The sequence below is a fragment of the Planococcus citri genome, chromosome 1 (genome assembly GCF_950023065.1).
Source record: "Planococcus citri chromosome 1, ihPlaCitr1.1, whole genome shotgun sequence".
Lineage (NCBI taxonomy): Eukaryota > Metazoa > Arthropoda > Insecta > Hemiptera > Pseudococcidae > Planococcus > Planococcus citri.
In genome coordinates this window covers 60,808,763-60,835,841 of record NC_088677.1, presented here as the reverse complement: position 1 = coordinate 60,835,841, position 27,079 = coordinate 60,808,763, and the positions used below count along the sequence as shown (strand labels likewise).

At 34.2% G+C, this 27,079-nt stretch overlaps 1 protein-coding gene across 1 annotated transcript; it reads right to left on the bottom strand.

Annotated features, from left to right (window-relative positions):
* Positions 1–129: 129 nt before the first annotated feature.
* sbm (sobremesa) lies at positions 130–25,585 on the bottom strand. The gene is made up of 12 exons (XM_065346821.1): positions 25,470–25,585; positions 12,619–12,765; positions 12,132–12,233; positions 5,366–5,608; positions 2,162–2,287; positions 1,844–1,988; positions 1,581–1,704; positions 1,384–1,487; positions 1,208–1,304; positions 979–1,128; positions 713–881; positions 130–611 (listed from the first exon to the last, which is right to left on the bottom strand). The coding sequence occupies exons 1-12, from the start codon at positions 25,483–25,485 to the stop codon at positions 529–531; spliced, it is 1,506 nt and encodes a 501-aa protein (XP_065202893.1). The 5' UTR covers positions 25,486–25,585; the 3' UTR covers positions 130–528.
* Positions 25,586–27,079: the final 1,494 nt, after the last annotated feature.

Here is a 27,079-nt window from a genome sequence, read left to right as displayed (position 1 = left end):
CCTATAGGCACCTACTTTCATTAGACAAAGTTTTACTGTTTTACCTACGAAAGTTATAATATAACGCAAATTCTCAAACATTAATTTATTTGTATATTTTCTTTGAAATTAAACATCAAACAACACAAACTATTTACTCAAAATGTATTTAATTTAAATATTACCTATTTTTATTCAATTTGGTGTTTCACTTCTAATTAAAATGCATAGCGAAAGTTGCTTCTTAAATTACATATTTTTAGTTTTTCTGATATATTTTACACAGGAAGACGAAATTATATCCATTAGTGGCACCATTTTTTTTTTAAATCTAGGTAACATTTTAGAAAACTTATCCGCATAATGAATTACATTAACAGTGATATGAAAACAGTATTTTTACGATAAAATTAATAATCTTATTACAGCTTATTTAATTCTATAACTATGTCAATTGAAAGGTTCACAGAATCAAAAAACAAAAACACTGAAAAATTAACTTTAAAAAACTTATAAAATAATGGTAATCTTCAATGGTAACTCTCATTCTCATATTGGTATTTCAATTTCATGAATGGGTATATCCGTGGGAGTAACTTGAAGTAAAATTTGTAAATACATTGATAACGGTTCTGTGAAAAAAATAAAAATAAAAATAAAAAGATTAATAGTCAAATCGTAATTTAGGAAAGCATTATCTTTTAATTTTGGTGAATTGAAAAAAAAAACGTACTAATAAATGCAGGAGTATATTGATGTTTAACAAATGGCACATAAAATATAACTCCTATGATCAAGAAAAATATTGTATAAAGATATTCGATTTGAGGTTTATCGATAATTGGAGCAATTGTAAGGTAAAGCGACACAACGAGAACCAATATTGGAATTATGATCGGAACCTGAAGACAAACCCATTGAAATTAAAAACATTACCTAATTGAATATTGATCAAAAGTTTTTTTTTCTGTGTTGAAGCAGATGCCTTTGCCTACTTACTTTATACGGACGTCGAATATCAGGTTTCGTGTACCTCATTACCAGTAAAGCTATCATCGCACCGCCATAAAAAATCCACGCAGTAAAACTGAAAAAGTCTATCAACGAATGTATTGTCCCAGACAGCACCATTATTATCGCAATAATCGCCTAAAATAAATCCAATTACGATTTATCAATTTTATTTATGTGAAATAAAATTTGTGTAAGTGTCAATGGTCCAACCTACAGTAAAAATCAAGCCAGGTGTTGGGGTCAAGCTTCTTATATGCACGTGAGATAAAACTTCCAACATATGTCCTTCTCGTCCTGCCGCAAAAAGTAACCTAAAACGCAAAAATGATTCCATAATTTATTTCATATGAAAATTTTTCTATAATTTAAAATAAATTGAATTGCGCATACCTTCCGGCTGCAAAAACAGTTCCATTAGCTGAACCAAATGTTGATATTACTACTGTAAATGACATCAGCCATGCCATCATACCCAACACACGTTTCCCAAAAGTCTGAAAAAATTCAAGAAAATAGCTCATTTTTTTTTCTTCAAAATTCTCGCTGAATTTGGGAGTACCTATTAATGTATCAAATTAAAAAATTACCACAGCAACTGCCTCCGATGATATCATTTCTTGAGGTGACATCACAGTCAGGTATGAAATATTTATCAATACGTAGCATAAGGTAACTAACGGAATACTTATGAATATAGCTCGTGGAATATTGCTGTAAAAAGCGCATGTTTCAATAAGTAGGTATCGTTAATTTATCAATCAATCAGCGGTTTCTTTTAAAGGAGAAATACGTGTAAAACAGTTTAGTAATTATGTAGATATATATAGGAATTTATGCATGTAAAACTTACACTGATGGATTCTTAATTTCCTCGGTGGCGTAATTCAAATTATTCCAGCCATCGTAAGCCCACAATCCCGAATAAAAAGCCGTCGCTATATCTCCATACGAAGTCGTACTGTTTCGAAAAATCCCGGTTAAATTTTTAGTGCTTCCTGTCAAATACCACAAAAGGTATCATATAACATGAAATCTTCCTTCGGATAATATGTACATATTTTAATGAATGGAGATTAGATAATTATAGCCTGCTACACTGCTACAGGTATCGAAAAGGGTTGATATTGCATTTATATAGGTGCATATTTAAGTAGGTACATGAAAATACCTGATAACAATTCAAACGTTCCCCCGCATATTATAAGTCCAATGGCTATTAGTTTCCCAGCTGTGAATATATTTTGAACTGATGTGGCCAGTTGTACGCTATAACAATTGATATACAGCAGGGTAACTGAAACAAATTAACAAAAAAATAATGAGGTAGGTAGGTACTTGAAGTGTTTGAAGAGTAAGTATTTGAATAAAAAAAAATAATAATATTGTAAATTTAACCAGGGTGTAGGCATTTCCTAATTTCTTGGTACTTACAAACATGAAGTAGGTAACTTTTTCCAAATTCCTTGGATTTAAAATACGAGTAGTTACCTACACGGAAACGTGTGTTGAGTAGTTGAGTAAAATCGAAGAAGAAATTATTTACGTGGAAAAAAGCCAAAAAGGTATAGACAGGTATTGGGTAATGGGAGGCAACTTCAGATGTAGAAATACAAACACAATTGAATCAATACCTACCTACGAAGTTGGGAAAATGAGATTTTCAATTGAAAATTCTGTCTTTACCCAAACAATAAAAACTAATTAATTATCTTATCTATAGATGTAGGTGGTTAGTATTTGTACTCGTAGTACATAGTACAATATTCTCGTAGTAGGTAAGATTAACGGCCAAAATTATTATTGGAAATTTCAATACGAAAACAATAATCAGAAGCTTTACAAAAGTTCTTTCTTTCAATATTTCGAACCTGCTAGAATCTAGGTAGATATTTACTTAATTAGTATCTCTTGTCTACCTATTTGCAATCTACAAAGCAACTAGAAAAAATATTTGACTAGCTATATAATAAGATTACTAAAAGTAGAAATCAACGTTTTGCCTTCATAGTGCTGTGAGCAGCAAAATACGAGATACCGGGTGTCCCATTACTGCTTACCAGCCTAGTCTTTTTAGTCTATACATTTTTGCAATAAATACCTACCTACCTCTACCTATTTGAAATAAATTATTTTCCAGAGAGAAATTTTTCATTTTCTGTTTCCCATTTTGGTAACTGAAAAATGATCCACTGATCCCCTCTCCCAAAAATTAAGTCAGATTTTTAAAAAAAATACAAAAACAAAAACATAGATCGAAAGACAAATTTCAGTTCCTAGAAAGTTCAGTTTTGGATTTTTTACAAATTTTCAAAAATTCAAAAAAGCTGTATTATGGGAAATTTTTCAACTTTCTCCAGAAATATAGATTTTTTTATTAGAAAAGTGAACCAATGTGGATAATTTCTTTAATTTAACTCCTACACATCAACAACACTCTACTAGTTTTGCATAATTTTAGAGCATCCACTCAAGTGATTTTTAAATTTTTGATCAATTTTTCAATTTATGAATCAATTTGTTCATGAAGGAGTCACTTATACCGCTTATACGAATCAATTCGTTCGCGAATGATTCACCAAAAATTGAGAAATGAATCGATTTCGATTCGTTCGCGAACGAGTCATTTATACAAATCAATTCGTTCGTGAATGATTCACCAAAATGAAAAATCGAGTAAATGAATCGATTCGTTCGCGAACGAGTCACTTATATATGAATCAATTTGTTCACGAATGATTCAACGATAATTAAGTAAATTAATCGATTCGTTCGCGAACAAGTCACTTATACAAATCTATACATTCGCGAATGATTCACCAAACAAATTACATTATTCAATTCGTTTGCGAATGATTCATTCACCAACAATCGATCAATTCGTTCTCGAATGATTCACCAAAAATTGAGTAAATGAATCAATTTGTTCGCGAATAATTCACCAAAAATCGAGTAAATGAATCGATTCGTTCGCGAATTATTCACCAAAAAAATTATATTATTCAATTCGTTTTTCAAATGATTCATTCACCAACAATCGATCAATTCGTACTTGAATGATTCACCAAAAATTGAGTAGATGAATCGATTCGTTCGCGAATGATTCACCAAAAATCGAGTAAATGAATCGATTCGTTCGCGAACGAGTCACTTGTACTAACCTATAAGTTCGCGAATGATTCAAATCGCCAATCGGTTGTGAATGATTCGATTTGATTCGATTCACTTCGCTTGAAAACAGATCAATTCCTATACAATAGTTGTACAAAAACTGAATCAATCGTAAATTAATTGATGCGTTTGTGAATGATTCACAAAGAAATCAATCAATTTATTTAATCACTAATCGTTCGTAAATGATTCGATTCGATTGTAAACAGATCAAATGCTATACCTATACAAAATGTTTCAAAAAAAGTGAATCAATTCGTTTGTAAACGATTAGATTTTTTCTGAGTCGTTTTTTCAAGATTTAAAATTGATAAAGCAATTGTGAAAAATCGCTTTTGATGATCTTATTATGTTAAATTACTATTTCAAGTATACCTACTTATCCCTTCAGTCTTACTAGGGGCGCGAAAGTACTAAATTCGTCTCTGAGTAAGAGCTATTTAGACACTTGATTCATGTTGTGGCCATCACGACTATAGTACCCCATATTATAATTTCACTTGAAACATTTACAACATAGGTAGGTTGGTGAATAAAATTGGCAAAACAATCAACATGCATGCAGCTCAGGTTGCAGTACTGCAAGGCAAATTGTTTCAGAAGCATAAACAAAACACCCGGTATACGTATCTAGCTAGGTACCTACCTACCTACATAATAAATTGTACATGCAACGTAGTACTTCTAGGGATTAAAAATGAAATCTTTGGCGCAAGTCTTTCATTTTTTTCTCCTCTCTCTCACTTTTTCTCGAGTATCATGTTGAAAATCATGCTACCTATTGTTACTCATGCTGAAGTAAAGTACCTCTACCTACTCATTTTCATTGTAAATAAAGAGTAAAAGGTATATAGATGTACATATAAGTAAGTACTCGGATGATTATTTTCACGTGACGTCAGTTACAAAGAGAGCAAAATATACGATCGCTATCGAACCGTAAAACGAAAAAGAACATCAAAAGCCGCTTTTTAGACTCTCATACCGTTCAGCGTGTAAATAAAATTTCGACACTTGAAAACCCTCTGTAGCTCGTCACCATGTAACTAAATCTCTCTCCTCGGAATATTAATGTAAAATTAAAACGTTGGTATAAGAGTCTGTCTGTGTAAGTATAGGACGACGATGAGTGTTAGTCGCAATTATCTAAGCTATGTAAACTTACATACGTATTCACATTAGGTAATTCCTCATAGGTACTTACGTATCGTAATTACTGAGATCACTTTCACCGAGAAATCCGATATTTCGCAGCCTGTAGTGAAGTACTCGACGACATATTCGGCAAAACTTAAACATATTATTGCTATTTGTGATGGTTTCAGAATCAACGCCGAAGTCCACGAAAACATATACGCTGCGAAAGATCCAAACGCGTCCATAAAATAAACATACTCAGCGCCAGAAGAAGGATTCATTGTTCCTAGTTCCGCATAAGCTAGAGCTCCTATAGGGAAAAAAGAAAGAAAAAAAAAACGTAAAAGTACAACCAAGTTTAAGTTGTTGTTTTCTTCCCACGACCACTCCACTCGTAAAAAGCCACGAGGTTTTCCGTCGAAATGATACTTCAATAAATAATTCGTCGAGTTCATTTTCATAACTTGTAAAAGTGCCTTTGAAGCGCGTAATTCGTAGGTACTTGTGCATTACGTTGCGTTGTAAACACACCAAAATGAATGAAATTTTCATCTCGTATAATATTCTCTTTTGTTACCTTTTTTTTTTTCATCCTTTCGAACCATGTTTTTAGCCGATTAAAATCAAAGTTTATAAATATCCTGAAATTTTTATAACTTTGAAGTTTCTTTTTAGGTACAAGATGACTGTGTTTTTCGATCCGTGACCAAAGTAGTCGAGAAAGGTTCTTTTTTCAATTTCTCAAGGTTATAAATGCGTTGAAGTAAGTATTTGAAATCCCTGGAGAAAAGTTATGGATCAGATTGGCCCCGTCCGAAAACATTGGAAATCGATTCAGAGGGGAGGGCTTGATTTTAGGGGATAAACGAGGTTACGTGAGTGCTTAATTTGTGGCAAACATTGTATTGATGATTTTGGTTTTTTTTCAAGTTGTGATTTTTCAACTTGTAAAAAATACATTTTTCAACTCGTCACTTTGGATTTATGATTCATCAATCATAATAATCGGGGGGCCCGCATAAGGATCAATTGCACCTCTCCTCTCCGGTCTATCCTCTGGGACAACTTTTTTCCTAAAGAGGGACTCCTAAGCAACATTTCTAGCCCTTGTCTTCAGCAGAAAAAAACATGGCCCTACTCACGAAATGGCGGCCATTTTTGATCGACAGGTGATCCGAAATCGAAGATTTTGCGTTCCTGCATAGGACTAGCACGACATTTTTTAAATCTTACAAAGTTAGGTCGAAAGAACAGGCAAAAATTCATCATCTGACAAAATTTCAAGTGCTAAAGTATCTTTTTCGATTTTTGGTGAATTTTTGAAAATCAAATTAATTAAGGCTAAAAATGAGGGAAAAAATCAAAATCTTACCAAATTGACCTAGAAAGCTGAAATTTGGGATATACTCTATTTTCGACCTGCCAAATCGATTGTAAACTGTTACAGACCGTTTAGAGCAGTTCTGAAGCGGGAAGCCTCCAGCAGATTTTTGAAACTTGAAATTCCCACAAAATTTCGTGATATGGAGTTGGAAAGACGAAATTAATTCTGAAAACTAATTTCAATATCGCTACGAAGTCGACGGCAAGTGGATTTCAAGTCGTTTTGGAGTCTCCAGCCTCCAGCGACTTTTTGAAAATTACTGGAGCCTCCAGTAGATTTCTGAAACTTGAAATTTCAACCAAATTTCATCGAATGGAGATGAAAAGCGGAAATTCACTCTGCACTCCAATTTTAGCTCTCTCTGAAGATGACTTCAGGTGGGTTCAAGTCATTTTGGAGCCTCCAGCGATTTTTTGAAAATTCCTGGAGTCATCAGCAAATTTTTGAAGCTTGAAATTTCAACAAAGAATGGGACCGAAATTTTTGGAAAGAGCATGGTCTAAAACTCCCAAAACCTAATTTTCAACAGCACAACTTCATTTTTCGGTTTTTGGCGAACGTTTAAAAATTCAAAATTGACTGTTTTTGGTGATTTATGATTTTTTTTAAAAAAGTACGTACTTGATCAGTAAAAATGATCAAAATAAGTCCTAAAACTAATACTAATTCCCCAAATCCGAATTTCACCATTTCCAGCCATTCTGGAGCCTCCAGCGCGATTTTTCAATTTCTCCAGAATTTTGAATATTCTCCAGAAGGCGTGAATATGAAGTTGGGCAACTAAAAATTGAGTTGTGTGTTATACTCGACCTGTTTAACGAGTTTATTCACATTCGAGCCTATTTTGAGAAGGACACCTCAAAAGTGGTTTTTTGACCAGCTTTTTTCATCTATATACTAAAATTAAGTCGGTTTTTTTGTCACAGCGAGATCTCGGCAACGGCTGAACCGATTTTGATGAACGACCTCTCGATAGAAAGGGGTTAAAGTGTAGATGTGCAGGTTTATGTCGAAAGTTCAAAAAGTTGCACTGAAAGCTCAAAAAAGCTCAAAAATTGATTAAACCATATTCGGTGGGTACACAAAAGTACCTACATTGTACCTTGAAAGATTTCCCCGAAAAAACAGTTTTTGACCAAAAAAAATTTCAAAAGTTGATGGTAAAAGCTCAGCAAAAGCTCAAAACTCGATAAAAAGCTCAAAATTGATCATGCTATGTTTGATGGGTACACAGAAGTACCTACATTGTACCTTGAAAAATTTCCCCGAAAAAACAATTTTTGACTGAAAAAAACTTTCAAAAGTTGATCGTAAAAGCTCAGAAAAAGCTCAAAACTTGATAAAAAGCTCAAAATTGATTATGCTATGTTTGATGGGTACACGAAAGTACCTACATCGTACCGTGAAAGATCTCCTCAAAAAAACAATTTTTGACCGAAAAAAACTTTCAATAGTTTAAGGTAAAAGCTCAGCAAAAGCTCAAAACTTGAAAACATGCAGTATTGACCATACTTGGCTGATTTGACATATGCAATGAAGTACGTATATTGTACCTTGAAAGAGCTTCACAAAAAGACAATTCTTGGTGAAACAAAGTTTGAGAAAGTTTCTGGCCAAAGCTAATCAAAAGCTTGAAAGTTCATAAAAAAGTACCTACATTGTACCTTGAAAGATTTCCCCGAAAAAACAGTTTTTGACCAAAAAAAATTTCAAAAGTTGATGGTAAAAGCTCAGCAAAAGCTCAAAACTCGATAAAAAGCTCAAAATTGATCATGCTATGTTTGATGGGTACACAGAAGTACCTACATTGTACCTTGAAAAATTTCCCCGAAAAAACAATTTTTGACTGAAAAAAACTTTCAAAAGTTGATCGTAAAAGCTCAGAAAAAGCTCAAAACTTGATAAAAAGCTCAAAATTGATTATGCTATGTTTGATGGGTACACGAAAGTACCTACATCGTACCGTGAAAGATCTCCTCAAAAAAACAATTTTTGACCGAAAAAAACTTTCAAAAGTTTAAGGTAAAAGCTCAGCAAAAGCTCAAAACTTGAAAACATGCAGTATTGACCATACTTGGCTGATTTGACATATGCAATGAAGTACGTATATTGTACCTTGAAAGAGCTTCACAAAAAGACAATTCTTGGTGAAACAAAGTTTGAGAAAGTTTCTGGCCAAAGCTAATCAAAAGCTTGAAAGTTCATAAAATTGAGTTGTTTTTTTTTCTGAAATTTGGCCAAACTTTTTACTTGCTGAATGCTGCGTTGTGAATGGCCTAAGGCTTCAAAGTGTATAAATGTGCAGGTTTATGTTGAAAGTTCACAAAGTTGCTCCCTAAGCTCAAAAAAGTTCAATAATCTATAATGCAATATTGAGTGGATAGACAAAAGTACCTATATTGTACCTTGAAAAATCCCCGCGGAAAAACAGTTTTTTTGGCAGAAAAACAACTTTTAAAAGTTATCAGCAAAAGCTAAGCGAAAGCTCAAAACTTTGTGACATGCGATATTTTGATCTATATTTAGCTTACTCTACATAATACAAAGAAGTATATATATTGTACCTTAGAAGAGCTTCATAAAAAGACGAACATGAAGAAAGAAAGCTTACCTACAAAAGTTCCCTGCCGAAGCTGAGTGAAAGCTCGAAAGTTCCGGTCGTGTTGTATTTGATCTAATTCGATGCAAAAATGTACAGATTGTACCTTGGAAGATCTCCGTGAAAAAACAACATCTAACCAAAAAAACTTTCAAACATTTTTGAAAAAAATATTTTGGTGATTGCACCTCTGAAGTAAGTTATACCCAAATGGTGTTGAAGAAGTAAAAATGCACATTTTACTTTCGAAAAAATCAAAGAATCTAGCATCCATGCAAGTTCGATAAAATTCAATAGAGAACCACCAAAGATAGAAATTCTTGAAAGAAACGTCAATTTCACTCCTTTCAAAGGCATAAAGGGTGATCCGGCGATCTTAAAATTTTAATCACGGGAGTTTTGGGTCTCAAGGACAAACTTCCATTTGAAAAATGCAAAGGACAGTAATATTAATTTTTAAAAATTTTGAAAATTTTTGCCCTTGCTTCGCGTAAGTCAATTTGCTTTTACTTATCTAACACAATTTGGGCATTTTTCAAAATTCAATTGACATCAAGAAAAATTAAATATTATTTTGATTGAGGAAACAAGCATATCCTTTCCTCGAGAGACGAGAGCTAAGAGCTTTAAAAAAAGTTCAGTGGGAGCCCCTAAACGTGAATGAACAATGGTCATTCGTAGAAATTTCATAAATTCTTTTCTCACGTAAGATGCGCATTTTCACTTCTTTAACTCCATTAGAGTAACGTGCTTTAGAGATGCAATCACTAAAATATTTTTTTTTTCAGAAATTTTTATCCATGCGCCTTTTTCACAGGTTTTCTCGCCAAAAGCCAAAAATTTCAGACAAATCCCCCTCCCTGAAGGTTCTTATGAAAGATGTCAATTGGCACCATCAACCTGAATTTGAACCAAATTCGTCAATTTTTTCCACGTTTTACATTACTTTTTTTAAAAATTGAATCGTGCTATTTTGGGAACCTCCGCCCCCCCCCTACCTGAAAGTGGTCATCCTGGGGAATTAGACCTGATATGCAGGCTGTTATTGGAAGTCCAAAAAGTTTGGCCAAAAGTTCTAAAAGCTCTAAAAACCATTTCAGCCAATCACAACGCAGCATTCAGCAACGTTTTTTTGATTCCTCGAGATATCACTATAAGTACTCAACCGATTTTCATTAAAGACCTCACAATGCAAAGCATGTGAAGTTGTAAATATGCAGGCTATTAATGAAAGTTTGACAAGCTTGGAAAAAACTCAAAAAGCTTAAGAAGCAATTTTGGCCAATTACAACGCAGCATTTGGCAAGTAGACCATCAGCGTTGGTGGCCAAAGGGTTAAGGCGACGAACGGATTATTGATCTCGAGTTCAATTCCTAATTTTACCAGCTCAAAAAGCTTCATAATTATTACTTTTATTTTTTATTCATTTTTTATTTCTCAACAACATTTTGGATCTCTTACATTTCTCATATATTTTCAACATTTATATTTCACGCTCTAGGAGAACCGCGCAGTCCGCGCGGTTAAACAGGTTTTCTAGTATCTAATAAAAATAAGTATCCAAAAAATCAAGTTTCCCGTTTGCGAGGAAATTTTGGAGATTCCCCCCCCCACCCACGGTCCGAGTTTCGCTGTTTCGAGCCGTTTTTGGAGCCTCTAGCGCGATTTCCTGAATTTGCCCTGTTTCATCACGTCATACCTACAATCGCGTTGGAGGCTCCAAAAACGGCTCGAAACAGTGAAATTCGGACGGAAGGAGGGAGGTTCTGCACTTGATATAGCGATTTGTGCCAATTTCCATAATTTTCCTCGCAAACGAGAAACTTTTGATTTTTTGGATACTTTATATGAAAAAATCTAATCAAGAAACCACTCTTGAGGTGTCCTTTCGGAAATCGGCTCAAATGTGGATTAACTCGTTAAACAGGCCGAGTATAAGACTCAACTCGATTTTTAGCAGTCCAATTTTATATTCACGCCTTCTGAAGCAAATTCAAAATTCTGGAGAAATTGAAAATCACGCTGGAGGCTTCGGAATGGCTGGAAATGGTGAAATTCGCTCTCAGGTGGGGGGAGGGGGAGGGGGTGTGAGTTCTGAACGAAATACAGCGATTAGCGCAAATTTTAAAAATTTCCTCGTTCACGGTAAATTTTTAATTTTTGACCATTTTCCTTATGTAAAAGTTTGGCCAAAAACCCACTCTTGATGTGTCTCTCCCAAAATCGGCTCAAATGTAGATAAACTCGTTAAACAGGTCGAGTTCAACACACAACTCGATTTCTAGCTGTCCAGCTTCATATTCACGTCTTCTGGAGCATATTCAAAATTCTGGAGAAATTGAAAAATCGCGCTGGAGGCTGCAGAATGGCTGAAAATGGTGAAATTTGGATTTGGGGAATTAGTTGTAGTTTTAGGACTTATTTTAATCATTTTTACTGATCAAGTACGTACTTTTTTTTAAAATCATAAATCACCAAAAACAGTCAATTTTGAGTTTTCAAACGTTCGCCAAAAATTGAAAAATACAGTTGGGCAGCTGAAAATTTGGTTTTGTTTTTTTTTTATACCATTCTCTTTCCAAAAATTGCGGTCCCCACATTTGTCCCAAAATCTGCTTGTTGTTTTGATTCAGCACTTGCGATGCGCTTATTGAGCAGAAAACTTTCCTAAATACCTACTGAAGAAATCATGTGGCATTCAGATTTCAGTGATGCTAGGTTCAATAAGTAGATAGGTAATAATAACACAGGATGCTTTTATTTTGCTGTCCCCCACTTCAATTAGGAAAGAAGATATCCAATTTCGAGTACAAGAAGATATGTATATAGATATTCTGTAGTCAACTTACCCAACAATGATATAAATCCGCAAGCTGTCCATACTATCAAACTCAACCCAATTGAGCCAGTTCTGACCAGTAAACCAGAAGGTGAAACGAATATTCCCGAGCCTTAAGAATCGAACAAAAACAGAAACGAAATCGTTGTTTTATTCTACATTAAGTATAACAAAGCTACATATAAAATAAATTGCTCGTCGTATTAATGATTAATAGTTTTTCTGCTTATACCGATGAATTGATGAAACGTCATCAATAAAAATGAAAATATACATTTACGGTGTATCGCCACGTTTACAAACAGGAAATGATTGAAATGGAAATTAGATTTTTCATCTACAGTATATAGTTTTGCCTTTGCCAGTGGCTCGTTGCTATTATTAATATCGAAAGTGGATCGCGATCGCACTGCAATGTATATTTTCCTATTACTGCAGGCCACTACTTTTATTATTTATAAGTAAGTATATTATTTATTCAACGAATGTAAACGTACCTATCATGGTGCCAACTATTAAAGCCACCCCACTGTAGAGTCCCACCCGTCTCTTGAGATGAATAGAGTCATTCTTAATTGAGCATACCCTCTCCATTCGGTCTCTGATTGAGTCTTTATGAGAAAAATTGCCATCCTGATCGGATCCTGAAAAAGAAAATATTCGAGTAATAAAGATACCTTATCTGTAAGTATAGGTATACGGCGGAAAATAGCAATCAATGAATAAAATATCATCTACATCGTGTGCTCTGTTATGCTATAGGCTTAAAAGTAAACACAAATGTCACGAGTTTCAGTTTCTTTCACCGCAATAATAAGTGTGTAAACTTTTTCTCGAGGAGATATTTCTGTTTTGAACATTGATTGTTTAAGGATTGCTTCATATTTCGCTGGTTATCTACCTATCTATATACCTTTTTGAGTACCTACTCGTATTTATTTATTCAATCTTTTTTATTATTTTGTTTTTTCGAAAAAAGAAAAATACGTTCGGTCGTTTTTGTACTCGTATTGTACAATTTTCTTTCGAAAATAAACGACATACAACTGTAGAGAAAATTCAACATCAACGCGCGGTAAAACAACTCGAAATTATTTGTTGTATTTTGTAATTTAAAATGAAAACAAAATATGATGGTTATGCTAATTCTCGACACGAATTAAAGAAGGTTTAAGCTTTATTATGAAATTACTTCGGTACGAAATTAATGATACGGAAAATTCGCACCTAAAGTTGAATTGTTTTGCGAAGCAGAGGTATAATAATATACTTTGTAGGAGAGGGAAATAGAGGAAGGAAGATCGAGAGGATTTATTCGCGTGAAGGTGGAAACTTTACAATTGCGAGCGAAATTGGTTTGTAGCGTTGTAATTTTTGAAAATGTTTTGTTTAAAAACATGGTTTTTTACCTTGAATCATATTTTTACATGCTACAGAGAAGCAAGTAAATTATTAGGTACATTTCATTGTGAAAAAGAGATATTGGTGGTACTGATATCAATAGTGAGCTATTAAAAGGTCCTAATCCAGTTTGTTCAGAAAGGGTACCCCCCGATAAGATAGGCAAAATGCCCTTAACCTCAGATTTCGATGAAACTCACAGGGTATGTTTAGTACCCCCAAAAAATAATTTTGGGCCCATAGCCCGCTCCCCACCCCACCCCCCTCAGCAAGGGGGGCCAAAAAACGCGTTTTTCAGGAGAAAAATTCTGTATCAGCGCGTAATTAAGATAAATTGATTCTGTAAACGAATATAGTTAGAGGATACATGGGCGTACCTCCCTGAATTTTTTCAGAATTTTTCATCACACGGGGAGAGAAGGGGGGACAAAAGAAAACTTTAAATCGACATTACTCCGGAACGAAAAAACATACCAAAACGATTTTTTCGTCAAATATGTATCTTTAGGTCTACTTTCTATAGAAGTCATCACCCGGCCATTTGGAGTGGTGGGTCAAGCTCAAAAGCTCAAAAAACTCTTAAAAAACCACGTTTTTTGCGTTTTTCTCCAAAAATATGGACAAATGGCGGAAATCTAAGGGAACCAAGTTGTTCAGCGTGAAATTTTACCTCAGAATTGTGTAATTGAAAATTCATTTACACCGCATGATCGTAAAACTACATGCGCAGAAGTATTTGTGCTTACATCAAGATAGCTGAAAGGGTATTCCTGGGTAAAATAGGTGAAATGTCCCTGTCCTCGGATTTCTGAAATTTTGATGAAACATAGTTGGGTACCATTAAAAAAAAATGTCGGAGGCAAAAAATCCCCCCCCCCCCAACCACCCCTTGCTCATAATAGCGAAAAAAGGGCCTTTTTCGGGGAGAAAAAATCCATGCTTCAACGAGTTTTGACAAAAAAATCTGTATTCACTCAAAATATATGGAGGAGACAGTATAATAAAAGTACCTACATAGGTATTTGAGATTCTGCGCCAATCCATGCTATACAGTACACAGAAAAAAATAAAATTAAACACAAATTGGTAGAATAACTTGGTTATTTATTTGTATTGATCGAGAAAAATTTACGAATACACTACGTACGTTTCGGCACACAGTGCCTTCATCAGGTGATATGAAATGGAAAAACTACTACTGCTCTGTCCGAACACTCTGTCAAATACAATCACAAATTTAATTTTGATTAGGCTAAAATTTTGCACAAGGGGTGTGGGAATTTACAAAAAAGAAAAACAGCTGAGGTTCTACACATTTTAGATAATCCTAATTGTATCAATAAAAAAACGGACGTTTCAGGCTTTGACTCGTGCAAGGCTTTGGTGCAATACAAATAGGTACCTATTTTATCTCCATTTCTCGCTACTCTCGTTACACACTATTCTACTTGTCAGTTATTCATATCACCTGATGAAGGCACTGTGTGCCGAAACGTACGTAGTGTATTCGTAAATTTTTCTCGATCAATACAAATAAATAACCAAGTTATTCTACCAATTTGTGTTTAATTTTATTTTTTTCTGTGTACTGTATAAATTCACTTGGTACTTTCATGTTTTATTTAAAATTCGGTGTGATCCATGCTATTGCCATCAAAATCCAAGGCCACTTTTGGGGTTCTACTGAGAAAATTGAAAAGTAAATCTTTTTTTTTTTTGGAGAGGGGGTATTAGTAGTTGGTGTTTTGAAAATATTTTCTTCGCAAAAGTTTCGCTATAATGACGAAAAAATATTGAAAGATAATATATTTCTGAAACTGAGGAAATATTTTGGAACGCAGTGATGACAATATTTTAGGTTTCAAAAAATTGATAAAGATTGGCAAAAATTCCTAAATTTTTGTTGATTTTTCAAAATTGACAAAAACAATTTAAAATAATAGCATAGAATGGACGCAGAATCTAGATATATTCATTTAGGACTGGGTCGATCGTCATTTTTCTCAAAACAAATTGGGTACAGGGGCTACAGTGAAAAAACCGTGTTTTTTCGAAAATACTCCCACTTTAAGGGCACATGTTTTCCCTTTAGGGGCACTTCTGGAGCCAGAATTTTTCTGTACAACTTTCAACTCAAAATGACAGTTTTTGCTAAAATTGGTAAAAATCCAGTTTTTTTTCTTTTTTTGGTGATTTACCCAATCTACTACATAGTACGTAGGTAGGTAATACCTATGTTTTCAATGTACTTGGTAACTCACATAAAAATTTAATCATCGACACCAAAAAGAAACCTTTCTGATAGTTTTGAGTTAGATACCATGTACTTGAAAAGTAGGCTACTTGTAATTCAAGAAAACCTTGATTAAGAAGTTGCATGGCGTAAATAGCGCTATAATGAAGCATTTTTCACAAAAACTCTAATTTTTGGGCAACCCCTCTCCCCAATGTGGTCGTTGGGAGGGTCCAACTGCAAATCAAACTTCATATTCATGTTCAGCGAGTTCGGTTCATATGATAATGATACCCATATTGTCTGTCTACTTTCGCCCTAAAATTTGGAGAGGGGGTGCCTATGGCCAAAAAATTGGAGTTTAAGGGTATACTCTGCGGAGAGCATTCTAATTTGACAACCGGTCGAAATATGAAACCGATTTGTTCGTTATTTTCATCATTCGTTCGTAAGACTGCATGTAATCGATTGAACGAATTTAGTCGTGCTTATGTCCCGCGACCCGCTCCCATCTAAACTTCAGACGGGGATTTCTCCGTGAATTTTCAAAATTCTTCCAATTTTTTTTCACCGATACTGATTAATCTATGAAATCGAGGGTATGTAGCCATATTTTCTAATTTTGCTTTTACAACAGGGATGTGAGCGTCTAAAGTACCTCCATCCAATTCCCTATTATAGCCATCAAATGTCCTGAATCAAAAATATCTCGACATACCCTCGCTTTTGAAAGCAAACCCTAGAAAAATCCGTTCTATAGTTTTGGCACAATCCCCGCCCAAAGTTGACCATTTTTCATCAAAAAATTAGAATAGCCTTAAAGAAGTTAGTTGGTTTTCTTATTATTTTTGGAGGCCAGCATCCAAAATTATGGATCGCTTTTTTTGGTGGTGCTGTGACAAAAAAACACAATTTTGAGTGTTTTTTGAGTTTTTGAAGATGGCCTACCTGGAGGGAAAATTTGAAAAAAAAATACCAATTATAGTGCTCATGCAGATACATTTTTGAAAAAAAAATTTCATGTACTTAAATTAGGTTCGGAGATACGGCGGTTTCAAATTTTCTTTTGTCAATATATCTCCCCTGGGGGGCCCACAATTTTTGAAGAAAATTCAAGTTGCTAGAATCATATCTCCTTCAAGTATTTTGAGTGAATACAGATTTTTTTGTCAAAACTCGTTGAAGCATGGATTTTTTCTCCCCGAAAAAGGCCCTTTTTTCGCTATTATGAGCAAGGGGTGGTTGGGGGGGGGGATTTTTTGCCTCCGACATTTTTTTTTAATGGTACCCAACTATGTTTCATCAAAATTTCAGAAATCCGAGGACAGGGACATTTCACCTATTTTACCCAGGAATACCCTTTCAGCTATCTTGATGTAAGCACAAATACTTCTGCGCATGTAGTTTTACGATCATGCGGTGTAAATGAATTTTCAATTACACAATTCTGAGGTAAAATTTCACGCTGAACAACTTGGTTCCCTTAGATTTCCGCCATTTGTCCATATTTTTGGAGAAAAACGCAAAAAACGTGTTTTTTTTAGAGTTTTTTGAGCTTTTGAGCTTGACCCACCACTCCAAATGGCCGGGTGATGACTTCTATAGAAAGTAGACCTAAAGATAAATATTTGACGAAAAAATTGTTTTGGTATGTTTTTTCGTTCCGGAGTAATGTCGATTTAAAGTTTTCTTTTGTCCCCCCTTCTCTCCCCGTGTGATGAAAAATTCTGAAAAAATTCAGGGAGGTACGCCCATGTATCCTCTAACTATATTCGTTTACAGAATCAATTTATCTTAATTACGCGCTGATACAGAATTTTTCTCCTGAAAAACGCGTTTTTTGGCCCCCCTTGCTGAGGGGGGTGGGGTGGGGAGCGGGCTATGGGCCCAAAATTATTTTTTGGGGGTACTAAACATACCCTGTGAGTTTCATCGAAATCTGAGGTTAAGGGCATTTTGCCTATCTTATCGGGGGGTACCCTTTACCGACTCGAACTGAAAGAATAAGCATTTCTTAGGTACCTAGTTGACTTGGAGGTTTAAAGAGATGATTTTTTTTTTTACCATCGAGTACCTATACCTTTCATTCGACGAAGCTTTTTAGTTTTTTGAATATATTAGAGAAATGGTAAATGAAAATATAAGTACCTAGTTAAAAATTAAATTTAGAGTAGAGTGGGTGGGGGCAAGAGTACGCATTTGATAATTGAAGCCCCTTGAAGGGGAGTAAAGTATGAGTTGGGAGGGGGATGGAAACGCATACCAATGAAAGGGTGCCCTTTGCCCACATTTCAGCACGAGAACAAACATTTTTAGTCCATTTGGTCATTCATGATAATTTTTTTTTTAAGAAGAGAAATTGAGGCATGAGAAAATTTTTTTCAAACCTATTTAATGATGAATTTTCGAACGATCAAAAAATAATTATATTTCAGTAGGTAAGTAAGTAAGAGATAAATAACTAAAATTCAAGATTTTGTTAAAAACACTTATGATTTAAGCTCAAATTATGAAAGGTAGCACTAAAAAAAAAAAAAATACCTATGAAAAGACAGCTGGTAATCAGTTCTGTTTGAATGCCACTGCAACTTTCAAGTTTTTCATCAACACAAATATTTTTTTCTAGGTACCTAGTACCTACTTTATGCGGGATTTCGTTGAAAAGAAATGAATGAAATATCAACTGAAACTTTTTCAAATAGAAAATTAAAAAAATTGAGAAAATTCCTTCGAGTTGCGTCCTTTCTCTGGAGACAAACTTGAAAAAAAAAAAGAAAGAAAAGAAGATAGGTACCTACACCTATTGTTTCAAAACGGAAACAAAATTTTTCATGTAAAACTTTTGCCTCTGAAATATGGAGGTTGGAAAATCGCCTTTAAATTAAGTATGGTACTTTTATGAGGTTATTTCGAAGGTGTATTAAAAGGTGTTGGAAGAATGGGTGAAAACAATAGCTAAAAAAAGAAATCAAAATTTACGATTTTTGATCCTGGAATATACCTTGCAGTTGGTGCTCCGCACCTTCAAATTGACCTGAGGGTCTGAAACTCGATATTTAGGTACATTAGGAGCTGTTACATATTGTAGATATGTGTCCTTAAAAAGTTAAATTTTACCTCATTTTTTCAAGGTTTAAAATTAAAGTCATCACAGGCAGGAGTACCGGAGTAGGACGGAGATTCCAGTATTTTTCGCTCTAGATTATTTTTTTTGTCACCACGGTGCTCCCCCCCCCCACACACACACACCATAAAAAATGATTCTGAATATCAGAAAATTTTTGTATCGAACAAAAAAAGTCAAAAGAGCAAAAAAAATATGCCATTAAGATAAGTACACATACATATGTAAATTTTAGTCACTGTATTTTATCTTTCAATTGTCGATAAATTTTTGAAAGTTCAAATTGCCTTTTTCCTGGAAAAATTGAAATTGGATAAAATCGAAAAATAAGGCTGAAATTTGGTTCGTATGGTACCTTATTTCTGACTTTTCAAAACGACGGGTGGCGATTTTGAGCACTCTTAGAGCTTTTATCAGATTTTATATAGGTACTTTCTTGTATTAATATTAAAAAAATACTGAATTTCATTTTACGTAGTTCTTTTTGCGACAACTTCTCTGAAACTAACCAATCTGATAATTTGTTAGAGGAGGCTAAAAAGGGACTAAAACTGTCACCAATCCATTCGAGAGATCAAAAAATAATCTTGGACTTAATGAGCATAGGGTCATTCCATGCCAAATCGGCGGATTTTTACACGAGGGGTCTTCGATTTTTTTCAAAATCAGATCATTTGTAGAGGTCATCAAACGATGACGAATGACGCAAACCGGACATTTTTTCGATTTTTTTTGACGGAGCTGTGGCGCTTCAAAGTTCTCCAAAATGGCCGAAAATGGAAAATTTCAGTTGCAAATTGCTCCGGTTGTACGTGGTATAGAATTTTGAACTTTTTTTCAAATTGTAGTACTTTGAGAGGGTAATCGACGAGTGATGTCAAAATCAGTGTTGCCACTTTCAAAAACCTAAAAAAATCGATTTTAAAACTTATAATTTAAATAAAACCACGATGTTCAAAAACCTAAAAAAATCGATTTTAAAACTTATAATTTAAATAAAACCACGATGTCGACGAGTAAAAATTCTGAAAAAATTCTCAGTTTTAGTCCTTTTTATGTAGAATGACATATCAAAAAATTGGACTGGCATCTTTTTTCATTTTCGAGAAAAAAAAATTACAAGTTTTACAATCGCTGAAAAAGTACTATCAGAAACCTAAAAAACGAAAATTTTTGCATTTTTGAAATATTTTACCAATTTGTAGACGATAATGTGAAAAAAATCTTCCTCCCCCCATTTGTCAACGAATTGACATTTTTTGTGCTATAAATTTTTATTTCAAGAGTGAAATATGTGCATTTTTCGTCAATTTGTCGACAAATTGGGGGGAGGGGGATTTTTTTCACATTATCGTCTACACATTGGTAAAATATTTCAAAAATGTAAAAATTTTCATTTTTTAGGTTTTTGATAGTACTTTTGCAGCGATTGTAAAACTTGTAATTTTTTTTTCTTGAAAATAAAAAAATATGCCAGTCCAATTTTTTGATATGTCATTCTACATAAAAAGGACTAAAACTGAGAATTTTTTCAGAATTTTTACTCGTCGACATCGTGGTTTTATTTAAATTATAAGTTTTAAAATCGATTTTTTTAGGTTTTTGAAAGTGGCAACACTGATTTTGACATCACTCGTCGATTACCCTCTCAAAGTACTACAATTTGAAAAAAAAGTTCAAAATTCTATACCACGTACAACCGGAGCAATTTGCAACTGAAATTTTCCATTTTCGGCCATTTTGGAGAACTTTGAAGCGCCACAGCTCCGTCAAAAAAAATCGAAAAAATGTCCGGTTTGCGTCATTCGTCATCGTTTGATGACCTCTACAAATGATCTGATTTTGAAAAAAATCGAAGACCCCTCGTGCAAAAATCCGCCGATTTGGCATGGAATAACCCTCACAAACAGGTGGCATCCGTAGGGGTGGTGATCAACTCAGACAAAATGAAGGGAACTACGATCTCGGATTGAAAATACGTGATATGCAAAGGAGATGTCGTGTCGAGACACTGTGAGTCATCGAAGGGAAGTGAGAGGGACTGGCTATTTTTTCTACGCATGCGAACATGTGGAATAAAAAAAGTTTTATGACAAATGTTTAATGCATTTTGCATTCTCTCACATTATTTTACAAAAATTATGATTTCGAGTTATAATAAACCCGCTTTTCTACAATAATTTCTTTTTTTTATTCTCTCAGTAGGAATCAAAATTAAAAGAAACTGCCAAGCTCGAGGTATTCGTACGAATCTAATCAAACAGCATTGGAATTTTCATTTCAGAATTAGCTGTAATGCATCAATATATACTTACGAAGCCAAACCTCTGAAACAACCGCGCGAATTTTAAAAATAAATAATCCAATTTCACGGACCCATATGCTCTTCTCCTTACATCATTCGCTCTGTTATTGTACATAAATGTTTTCAAGTCTGCGTCATAGAAACCCTAAATAAACTTTTCAAATTATTTTGCAATACCTAGATATAGCCGAAAAAATAAACGTATACCTACACCAAAACACATAGCCTAAAATTTTCCAATAAGAAGTAAATTTCTCAAGTCGAAGAAAGGGGAAAAATTCGTAAGTACATACAAGGTTTGAATATCAGCTACACCTACACAAGCATATACACGAGAATTTACCGGCCATACTCAATAATTCATGAACCAAATACGATTTAATTATAAATTCCCTCGGAGGTTTTGAGTTGTGGAATAGAAACCACGTGTTTTACCATAAACGTTTATTTTACTTAAAAATTCACTTCCATACTGTCAATAAAAAATAATAAAGTGCGGATGTAATTTGTTTAAAAAAATCACGATCGGGTTCATCACAAATCGATCGTAAGCTGTTCCAAAGATTATTTTGGCGCGATTTTCGCCATTAAGTCGTGAGCTGTTTGATTTTAATCAACATTTTTTCTTTCTTATCATTTCTACCCTTTTCGATTATTCAAATTACCCAATTCTCTCTTCACCGACTCAAAATTAACGCTAAATTGTGTGGCTCATCATTTGTTATGTTCTCCATAATATTGATTATAAATTTTAGATACGTTCCCTACCCTCTTCCCATATCCTCACTAAACCTGAAATAAAAATGTATCACGTATTAGTACTCTCTCTCATTATTTTTAATAGAAAATATTCACTGAGAACTTGGAATGATCAGGGCTGAAAAGTGAGTTCAAATTTGTAGGTACCCATCTACAGGGTGCCCAGAAATATCGAGCACCCCTAAGAAAGTTTTCTACTAAAATACTTTGGTTGGTCACAGTGAATGATAATAATGATAGCACATGATTGGTTGTTGAACTGGAGAGATAACATTCCACCAACCATATGCATCTGTTTCACGTTGCCAACCTATATTTTTAATGAAAAACTTTCTTAGGGGTGCTCGATATTTCTGGGCACCCTGTATGTTCATTCCTAATGAAAACATTGTACCTACCTAAATAAATTAACTACACAATTTTTTCATTTTTTTTTTAAATTGTAGCTTGCTGTGACTGTATTTGTAGGTAAGGGTGGCAAATTGAGCTGAAATTCGTATTCAGGAATCTTGAAAACGTGATATGCCACATAATTTTTCAACTTTTGTTAGAAGAGGGAAGAAGGATCTAAGGGAGTTAGTAAGCGTTAAAGAGGGCGAACCATAAAATTAGGGATTTTTAATCGCATTTTTAAAAAAAATTCAACTGCTTAAGTGCTTATATAGAGTAAGTGGTAGTAAAATGGACCACCTTAAGCCTTTTTTGAGATTACTCTTCACCAAATTGACTATTTTTGGTCATCGAGGGCTTAAATGATAGATACATGTGTCTAGTTTAATAATATTTAATAAAACTACCTCACAATTTATATACAGGTGGAGCAATTTTCATTTTGGCGAAGGTATCAAAAAAGGGGGTCTGACTTTGTGGGGTAGTAAAATGGACCACAGCAAAAAACACATTAAAAAACGCATGAAAACACTTAAATGGTAGAACAATAGGGTACCTTAGCTTTTTTTATTTCTGTGATTACTTTTCACCAAATTGACCATTTTTGGTCACCGAGGGCTTAAATGATAGGTAAATATGTCTAGTTTAAGAAGATTGAATCAAATTACTTCGCAATTGCCTAAATCAAATCAAAAAATAGGAATTATTGTTGTGGTCCATTTTACTACCTCACAAAGTATGACAGATACAAATACATTACAGATGAATTTCATTATGAAAGCTCGAGCCAAAAAAATAAGTCCAATAGATGAAAATAAAGCTGAAAGTATGTACTACTTAACTCAAGTTATGGTTCAGCAAGAAATAAATTACAAAAAATACAATCTGCATTCCAATCAAAATGTTTAATTTTTTATTGAAAATGAGAAATTCACACATTTCAAACAAACTGCCTTATCACTTCAAAAGTCGGAAATAATGAGTGATGGTCACCTAAAATGAAGTATGAGGTACAAATAACACCAGTTTCTGTCATTTCTCACCAGGTTGCGCTATTGGATATCACTGAAACTACTGGTGGTCCATTTTACTACCACTTACTCTACTTAATTGAAGATTGCTTTTGTACCCTCACAGCTTCGACCCTCAATTCAGAAGAGTACCAATTGTAATGAGCATAATGAAAAATTTGTTTTGTGTGTTTGCGGTAGGCCAGCCATTTATTTATTTTTATAAGTTTCAGCACGATGGTGATTTCTACATTTTATGACCTGGAACCTATTCTAATCGATCAAATACAGTCAAACTTAGGGAATGGGGTTCTTTAAGGAGCTAGAGTTGACTCTTGCAGTTGGGAGGGTCAAAGTTGAAAATTACAAAAAGATCATTTTTTTGGAGAAGCATAATTTGGCCTCGAATTGATGAAAAGGGTCCAAATTCATACCATTGGTGAGTACCGCCATTGTTAACAACATATCCAAATTTCAGATTCCTGGGTCATTCCCACCCTATTTAAGGTGGAAAAAACTTGATTTTGACCCTATTTTGACCCCACCCCAGACCCTATTTTGACCCCACCCCACACTTAAAATTGACCTAAGGAGCCCTAATGTCGAGCATACAATGGGATGGTGCCACTCGAGTGACTTTTGCAGGTTGCAACCTTCCAACCCTATTCGACCCCTATCCAGGGTCAAAAAATGAATTTTTTGGCTATTTTACGTGTTTTTCGACGTTCAGGAAAGCCCATAGCCCCCTCCCCCAAATTCACCTGGAGGGTCCAAATTTTCACAGTACCTAGTACCTACATTGGGAGGATGTATCCGAAGTGCCTTTTGCAGGTTTAAACCTTCCAAACCCATTTGACTTCTTTCCCGAGTCAAAAATTTGAATTTTCAGCCAAATTTTTTTTTTAAAAATGGGGCTGTTTGCGGAGCCAGACATTTACTTATTTATAAGTTTCAGCACAATGGTGATTTATATGTACTTTTTTATGATCTACCTGGAACCTGCTCTAATCGATCAAATAAAGTCAAACTTGGGGAATGGCTGCAGCTGGGAGGGTCAAAGTTGAAAATTACAGAAAGGTCATTTAATTGGATGTTTTCAACTGATAAACATCGCCATCGTGTTTGAAAAACCTACAAAGTTTCTGGTATAAAAATTTTTGAGTTTTTCACAAAAAGCTCAACTTTGACATTAACATTTTTTTATAAGTGCCTAATTTATAGAATCTCTTTTCAATTTTTGAGTCACCTACGTCAAGTCTTTCCAACTCAAAGGAAAGAACTCATGATAAAATTTGTACGAATGGCAATTTTCGAGGTAAAAATCATGTCATATTCATTTTGTATTCGAAATGACCCATTATATTGAGCGTGTTGTTTTTTCTGCACTTTCATTAATAATTTTCTATTTCGAGTTGACGTCTCGCACATGCTGCCTTTATAATAGCCAAAGGATGGTATTGATTAATAAGCATGTTATTTAAAGGCAACATCTTGTCTATTACTCGTAGCTCGCGACAAGGGTCACTGTACCGCGTGGGTAACTATCCATTCTAAATGTAAATTTTTTCAAGTCAAAAGTTGTCTGGAATATATTTTATGTAAAACATTGCTTTTTTATGCGACTTGGTTTTATACATTTTTTTAAAACGTCATTTGCACGATTTTTCATGAAAAAAAAAAAATTAGTAAGGGACTCTTTTCCACAAATGGTTTGCAAAGCACGCGTGGGCATTATACGAGTATGAATTTTTGCGGAAAACCACGTATACATTTTTGTAAAATAAAGTGCAACAGGAAACAGTTTTTTCCACTGTTTTATTCTCTTTGTGCAACTCAATCCTGCTCGAACAATTCTGTAATTACGAATTTAATTAACATTTTCCTCGTTTACAGCCGATTGTAACACGAGAATGAAAAAAAAAGATATGCTGCGAGAAAAAGCATGTATGATGTAGGTATAAAGATAGGAGAGCAAAATGTGACACTATAGAGAGAGATATACGCAACGTTGAATATTCTCGTATCGAAAAAGCGTGAAAAAATTGCGAATATTTGTACAAAGCGAGGTAAAAATATCTAGTAAGCTATTCTAATACAAAATTGGGAATAATATTGCAATAACTTACGTTTCTTGTTACGCATAATTCAGAAATTCGGTTATAAAAATTGAGCGAACAACGTGAGATAACGTTCATGACATGGAATTTTTTACATAACTACCGACTCGTGTTAGCTGTGAAAATTCGACGTTACGGTTTGGAATCTCCAGTTGCTTGGTGCATGCGCAGTAGACCTTACACCCTTTGAAAGTTTAAATCTACCTATAGCGTTGGCGAAACAAAAAGCTTAAAGGTTGAGGCGAATTCGCGTTAATTCAATAATCTCATTGATCTCGCGAGACGTTTTGCAATTTAATTTTTATGCTCATGGTCGGCTTTTTAAATACCATCCATGTTAGGCAAGGTTTTACCTTGAAACTTCACTCGAAACGAGATACCAACGAAAATGTCCTATTATAACTTTTTCCATGTTTACCTACGCAGGGATCGAGTTACAATGAAATTTTATTAATGTCTTCGAATACGATACTTAATAAATGAAAACGAATCGTATCAAGCCGACTGGAAATCTTTCCTACTTGTATCAACTTTTTCAATTTTACCCTCTACTCGCCTCTTCTCGCCCTCGAGCTCTCTCATTTCCACCTGTTCAAATTCAATTTTCAATAACTTACGCGATATAGCTTTTAACTTTGTTGATTTCGCGTACTTACTCTACTCGTTTCAATATGGCAGGTATTCGCAATATTCTAAATTTAATTTAACCATTTCGAGTGCTGCTGGGTGCTTTTCAAAAAGAAAATCATAGCGAATTTTTCTCATTCACGTTGAAGTGACGTCGTCGTCGTTTTCGTTTCAAAATACGCTAACGCTTCAAATTTTGACGAGAAATTTTCGTTATAATCGTTTCGTTTGTAGTTTGTACGTTGTCGAAAGTAATTTATTTTCAAGGTATATTTTTAATAGGCTACGTACGTACTTGACTCTGGCAGGTTTTTTTTGGTAACTGCGAAGTAAGCAGGTCGATGAGAGATGAGCTTGCTGGAGGCAGACTTTGAGATTTTTCAAATCTGCGTTTTGGAAGTTTCACGTAGGATGCCCTGATTTTCAAAGGAATTTTTGATCCACTAGTCCATAAAGTAGTGATTTTTTGTGATGAAGTAATCCTATTTTCGACATAGGTATGGAAAGAGTATTTTGATAGTTTCTCGGAAAAAAATGTAACAGAATATTTCACTGTCTTGATGTTTTCTCCTCAAAAATCTAAAATTTGGAAAACTTTATTTTTGATTACTAACGAGTAACATTTTCATGTGATAAGACAACAATTCGCTCTAAAAGACATTAGACATTACATTTCAACCATAGGATCATTATGATAATTGATAAGTAAGAAAAACGAACTTTCTTATCGTCATAAGCTGCAAAACAGTTTTTTGCATGCCTTTTTCTCTGTTAAAAAAATTGACTCATTCTCAATTTTCTAAATATACTCTTTTTGAGAGATAGGGTCCGAGGGCTGCATGAATTATTCCATTTTAAAGTATGGTAGAGGGGTGAATTTTGAGAAAAAATTTTGTGCACCACATTTTAAATAAAATGACGAAGAGAGGTCTTCGTCTTGTTGAATAAAAAAATTACTCAAGTATTACCTATTTTAAAACTCTTTTCCACTC

Excerpts from the sequence above, each read along its gene's own strand:
- sbm (XM_065346821.1), bottom strand. Across the intron at positions 1,488-1,580 it reads CATCGGAGGCAGTTGCTGTG|ACTTTTGGGAAACGTGTGTT; the intron begins GTAATTTTTTAA and ends GAATTTTTTCAG. Across the intron at positions 1,305-1,383 it reads ACTGTTTTTGCAGCCGGAAG|GTTACTTTTTGCGGCAGGAC; the intron begins GTATGCGCAATT and ends TTTGCGTTTTAG.